The 6,830-nt window shown below is 34.3% G+C and overlaps 1 protein-coding gene across 1 annotated transcript; it reads left to right on the forward strand.

The window, feature by feature from the left end:
• Positions 1 to 3,990: 3,990 nt before the first annotated feature.
• Positions 3,991 to 4,737, forward strand: LOC138331322 (carbohydrate sulfotransferase 1-like). Its single transcript, XM_069278859.1, has one exon. The coding sequence runs from the start codon at positions 3,991 to 3,993 to the stop codon at positions 4,735 to 4,737; it is 747 nt and encodes a 248-aa protein (XP_069134960.1).
• Positions 4,738 to 6,830: the final 2,093 nt, after the last annotated feature.

The raw sequence follows: 6,830 nt of genomic DNA on the forward strand, positions 1-6,830 counted from the left end.
TTGATACACCATACGTGTTGTAAGTGTGTGTTTTTACTTTCATATATCATATCTATTTTTCAATAATACGTTTTCGGTATTGTGTGAAATGTAAAGTTTGTCTTTGAAAGTTATTCGCGTGATTCGGTGATGAATGAATGATATATGATTTGAGAGTTGAATATTCTAATTGTGTTTTATTATATTTACAGAATGTTTTTAAAATGGAATAAACATACATCATAAAGGAATCTGAACCCAGCGGGTTTGTCATTTATTGAACAAATTCCACCCGCTACATGTACAATGTTGATTTTTCATACCTATGTTGTATAAACTTTTGTCTTCAAAAGTTATGGATTTTAAAGGGGTTATATAGAAAAATGGCGGAAATATAGCTCTTCAAATATGTCAATTTGTTCCATTTCCTTATTTTTTTCCGTAATTTGTTGAGATCGTAGAGCCTTTATCATTTAATTTAGGGTGTTGATTTTATGTGAATGTAGACATTGGCATATTGCCTGTTCAGGGTTATAATTTCAAAATCACGAATTAGAAAATGGCCGAAATATAGCCCTATGAATATGGCGTTTCGTTCACTTTTTTAACGTAAATTTTACCGTAATTTAAGAAATTTCAAGAGAAAGGTTTTGAATCGAATGTGAAAGGGCACGCTCTCAGACACATATATTGACCAATTTCAATGTCATATGATTCAAAATGGCGGAGGTATAGAACATCAATTGTCCTTTCAGCGATTTTGTACAGTAGTTGAGATTACATGATGTCACCAAAGGGAGATAATCCTCTAATACTAAAACTCGTACGAGTTATTCCGCATTGGTCCAAGATCTTTATAAGAAATGGAGAATTTTTGCACTTTAAAAAAACCTGAAATTCTAATGTGTTTACCTATTCATTATCAAAATTGATATTTTGAACCTAAATCTCAATCGGAATTTCCAAATTCATATCACGGTTATCAAGGAATAATTACCTGTCAGAAAACATTTTTAATTTTGAAATTCATAATAAGCCAGCCAATCAGCGGCCGGGTTAAAATTCTGTCCTGGGCTCAATCTTCGTTACACACGGGCCGTTTCGAAGGTCTTTTTTTTCATTTGGCTGGTTGTTACCTATACCCAACTTGAATACTTTAATTTCGAGATGTTTTAAGTTCTACATGAACAATGTACACAACCGCCATGTTTGCATTAATACACGTAGATGTACATGTGTAGCTACACCGCATGTATGGGAGACCGTCCTTACGTGAACCTAGCTATTAATAGGACGTACATTTAATCAAACAAATAAAATAAAAAAGGTAATGCACAAACCCAATAACTGACAGGTTCAAAACCTTTTATGTGTGTGGCAGAGCTGTCACCTGTGACACCGGATGTTTAAGCAAAACCGGTGCTATGTTTGGGAAAATACCCGGCAGTTTTGAAACCATAGAACCAAACAAATTCACATGTATCAAAATTCTTTACAAATTTTACATCTACATGTATTGCCCGACCCACACATTAACCATTAACCGATGTACCCTGAATATATCCAATCAACAGGCTCCGATATATTCACCACTCTATGAAATCTTCTCCCCAAAACGGCATTCCCCTAAATCTGTTTTTCGGTTGGACCAGACTACTTTCGTAAGAAACGCTTTCTGATTAATATTGAATGGGATCGTCCGTCCGTTCATTAATTCGACTTGAATCGAAGGAAAAGAGTATTAAAATAATCGTCTGTTCGCTAACATTACTTATATCATTACATAGGTGGAAATCCCGTGTTTTGATCGCGATAAAATCTAGTTGTGTTTATTGTATTTATCGAGTTTATCGAGCCCAGGATCTTAACATTCTAAAAAGTTCTTCAAAACTTGAGACGCTTTGTTAACTTGTCCATGAATCTAAAAATATGATTTTATATTTCTAGCGTCCATAAAGCTACAATGTATTTACTTCTTTGTATTTTTAATTTTTTTTTATTATTTTTTTTTTAAGTTGTTGTTTAATTGCGTTCTCTGACGTTGACTTGACCTAGATAATCGCGATAATTAAGCACTCGTGAATGATAACAATACTCTACTTTCAATTTTCCTTGCGCATGCTTGACCTAAATCACGTTTATTGAAATCACAATAACAATGGTGGGGGTTGCACCGGCTGATGATGAAAGTGTACAATATATCAAAATTCATGTGTTCACAGACATCTCTCATTGACGTTTTTGTTTTGGCCGCCATTATCAAAGGCAACACTACACAGAAGAAAGAATTTTTTGTCGTCTTTTGTTTCAAAGGTGAACATAAACTTACGCTCTTTTTATTTGTGTATCTGGTTATGTATTAAAAACATGATAGAACGTAGTGTTGCATTTGTCTGCGTTCTGATCTTAATTAGTAAATTCTAGTAAGTTGATATCGTTTTAACAGTTTTGATATTTTGATGGTTAAGCCACTCTCCTTTTACCTAGCTGACCGGGGTTCGATCTACGGCACGGACGTGGAACGGTCAGGGTCACCTGCCCGATAACGTGCAATTTTTCCAAGCACTCCGGTTTCCTCCCACTCTAAGACCCCTCGCGTGATTTCATCCTGGCAATCGAGTGATTTGTATAAGTTGTATAACTTGTAAAATAAATCGATGTAAAATAAAGTTCATCTAATCGCGCGAAAGAAAAAGAGTAATTCTATTTGTTCGTGGTTAAAAAAAAAAAAAAAAAAATATGAGACTCCTTCGACAATACAACTCTTATTATTCCATTGTACTTATCTTAATATTGACGTCATATATGGTTTGTTAGATTAAGTGTTACTCTTAGCTTTATTATTAAACTTACATTCTTCATTTATAGGTTTTTCCATGGGCAAGCTTTCGTTCCTACTCAAATCAAGATTTACGATGTCCTACTCGTTGGATATCTCAGAGGCGGAACCACTTTCCTTGGAGAAGTACTGGGATATAAAAATGATAGTTTCTACATATATGAACCGCTTCATAAATTAATGACTTGGGGATATATGGACAATGACCTTGTGTGCAGTATGAAAGACCAAACTTGTAGGTTCGTATTATTTTGATATTTGCATTGTTACAGCTCTGTATTTGTAACATTTGTATTTACATTCAATGTGTATAAAGAAATAAAATTGTTTAAGTATGATTTGTAATAATTTCAAAACATAAAGGCAGCATTGCCTTAAGGAACCTTAATTAACATTACAAAAATGTATAGTCATTCATGCATTAATTTCATTTCATTTTTTACACTTCATTACATTTGTTGGAAATCTAAGGTTAAATTTGGCATATTCTGAAAGAATTATACGTCAACGTACCTACGAAAATTTGATTCAAAGTATTAAAGAAATAGATGAATCATGAAATGAGAAAAACCTCCGCAGAGATGTATCGTATAATAAAACGCAAATTGGCATCGCGAACTTTAAATGTTATTTAAACAATAAACTGTTATCATATTGGACATACAGTTAATCTGAAGCCCATCCGAAAGATAAATAGAATGGCGCCCGTTAGGTAACAGTTTATTACTTATATTTTCATTACGATCATTAAAATTCAAAACAATACGTGCTAGTGTTGACGTCATCAAGCTCAATAAATGGAACAGCCATAGCATGATCAGCTTCTGGATATAGTTCCACTAAAAACGGTTTAAAACAAACGAACACATGAAAAGTATGCGATTATATTTTCCATTACATGTTATTTTGTCAAAACAATAATACTATTGCAGTTTAAAGACCACACAGCTTTAAAATCATCTTTCAAGTTATTTGACCGTTGTGTATAATCGTAGATTGTTATTGTCATTGTCCGTGACGCGACGGAAGCGTTAAATATCCATACGCTTGACCAGAAGGGAGTTCATAGCCTGTTAGTTCCCATCTGGTTTAACATGGGTTAAACGGGAAACTGAATGGAAATATAGAGTACATAACTAATCTTTATTTGTGTATTTAGCAACAGTGTCAACATGACGGGCGAGAAGATACTGGACATCGTCAGGGGAATATACAGCTGTGACAGCCAGAAATACCAGCAACTTCTACGTCCCTGGCAGTACGATAAATCTATTGGACCAGCACAAAGCGATATGGCTATGTGTAACCACAAGAAAACTAATTGCATGAAGACATATTTGAAACAGTGCTCAAATGCGTCATCAAAGGTTAGCAAAATCCCGAGGATCAGCATCGGTTTAGCGTCGAAGCTCCTCCTCGAGTTTAGAAATCTAAAGATAATTCATCTTTTGAGAGACCCAAGAGCGGTTATGAATTCGAGGTACAAGCTAGGATGGACCCCTGTACCTGGTGGGGCAGTGTCTTTATGTACGAAAATGAAAAAGGATTATCAGCAATCAGTAAAGTTGAGAAGATTGTTCCCTGGGAGAATACATACCGTGTTTTACGAGGATATGGCACAGAACTTTGAAGAAATAGTGAAGGAAATATACAGCTTTTTAGGTTATCAATTAAATGCAAAGGAGCAAATTCGTCTTAACAGGATGACGTCATCATCAAAAAACGGTAATGCTGGGAGTACCCAGAGACGTAATTCCACATTAACAGCACGTGCATGGAGGTATAGTATTAACACTAAAGTCCTCATAGAAAACAACAAAGCTTGTTCCGATCTGTACCAACTACTTGGATACCCGCAATTGGGAAGTAAAACTGAGGCCAGAAACACGAGCGTTCCTTTGCGAATTACCGTTAAGTAGATGCAAATTTCGTGATTATGTAATAACACCTTTCTTACTGTTTTGCATTTCTGTTTTTCGTCTCTGAATCCTGTCAGGCAGCAAGGGAAAAACATTCACAAGAAAAAATTTACATTTTGCTACAGAGACTCCCATCACTCTAATGATAATCGTGATCTGCAATAGGTCAATAGGTGCAGCCTAGACTTGGTGTATTAACATTTTAGTTTCAGATATGATTTTAAATGCCTGGATTATTATTTGGAAACTGAATAGCTATTGTAAAACAGTGAGTCTATGTTGTCTTTTCAATTGTTTTATGTGGACTATTTTTATCACATTGACCTTGGCTGTTCGGGTTAAATAGTTGAAGCGGGAAATTCAAATGTTCACTCGCATATAACTTATGTTTTTACTTTGAAATAGAAAACAAAATGTAAATATAGCAATTAAAGGATTGTTAAATAAATACATATATTTGCGATAGCACTAAATCTTTTGAGGTATTTAAATTGATGCTGGATATGCAAAATTGAATTACTCCATTGCAATATTGTTTTTTTTTCCACTCATTTGACTTAAAACCTAGAAACACGCGTATGCAGAACAAATACACACAAATATTTTCAACAAATACTGGAACATACTAAGTTACGCATATGATCTCATGTTCTAATGATGACGGTCGGAGTCGTGAGGATTAAAGGATTTAATCTTGCTTGATTCCATGTGGTGATGGTTCAAGTTAACACTTTGCAGATCATTAAGTCTAAGAGCAATTCAATGCACCACCCAATAAAATTGACCAAATTTATATTATGTTTTCAATACTTTAATTTCAGTTCAATTGCATTTCATTTTTTATTATCTTGTTATGCAAGCAATTTGCGAGTCTCTCTGAGCAAGTCTCAAATGAAAAACGAAAGTAAAATAGCTCGCCATTAAGATACTAATTGACCAATCATATGAATACATATTCTAAAACACGCTCGAAAGAAAGAAAACAATAACTAGCGAACGAAAAGAGCAAACGAACAAAAAAAGAAACAACGAACGAATAAAATTATTATATACATGTATACAATGTATCCAGTTGCACAGGGATATCAACGTGTCCTTTCGTCCTCCCTTATGTTAATCTGCCTGTGGAACAAGTCCTAACAGACAAACACGACACACTGCATATGTTCCAGATATGGACCCCTAATACTTAAAGGCGGATTAGCCTCATGGAAATTAAAATCCCTTTAAGTTGATAGAAAAATAGTCATGACCCTGATTAGAACTAAAGGGGATTTTTTGGAAGATTGTGAGGAAAACTTTTGACGAAAACGTCACCTCTATCCAATTTGTCTACGCTACTAATGAAAGATGTGTGTGTGGGGTGTGTGTGTGTTTTTTTTTTTGAAGTGGGGTGCATTCGTCACTGAAATATCCTGAAGTTTCTACCCATTTATTATCTATAATGATATTTTGAACCCATATTTCAATCTGATTTTCCAAATTCATATAATTGTTATCTAGAATAATTACTTAATTACCTAATTGAAATTCATAATTAACCAGACAATCAGTGGCCGGGTCAAAATTCTATCTTGGGATGAATCTTGTATACACAGGAGCAATTTCGAAGGTCTTTTTTTCAGTTAATTGTTGTTCCCTATAGGTAGCCCATAAAATCCTCACTAACAAAATAATTGACTATAAACTAACTGGTGCATTAAGATCTGAAATAAGTTTTCAGCTCAAAGTTGTGCATTTATAATTCAATTAAGCCAAAAACATACCATGACTTATCTAGAAACTTTAGATGATTGTACTAGACACCCCAAGCTTTATTTGATAATTACAAAGTGTCTTTCTTTTCAGAATATCGTATTTTGTTGTCATGTGTTCAAGACAATTGAAATCGGTTAGCATGCCTATACTCCCCTCCCCTTAAATATTAACAGTGCATATAAATAATTACACTATTACACTTAAGCATGGATGCCACCTTTTTTTTAACTTCATCGGGGTATGAAAATAATTTTGTTTGCAAACTGTATGAATCCGCATAGCGTTTAAATACGTTTAAAGGCCCACTACCTTTCCGGAGCAAAATTTAAAGGTTT

This window comes from Argopecten irradians, chromosome 9 (assembly GCF_041381155.1).
Source record: "Argopecten irradians isolate NY chromosome 9, Ai_NY, whole genome shotgun sequence".
In the NCBI taxonomy this organism is placed as follows: Eukaryota; Metazoa; Mollusca; class Bivalvia; order Pectinida; family Pectinidae; genus Argopecten; species Argopecten irradians.

Bases quoted from the DNA above. Each gene is read 5' to 3' on its own strand.
- LOC138331322 (XM_069278859.1), top strand. From the start codon at position 3,991: ATGACGGGCGAGAAGATACTGGACATCGTCAGGGGAATATACAGCTGT.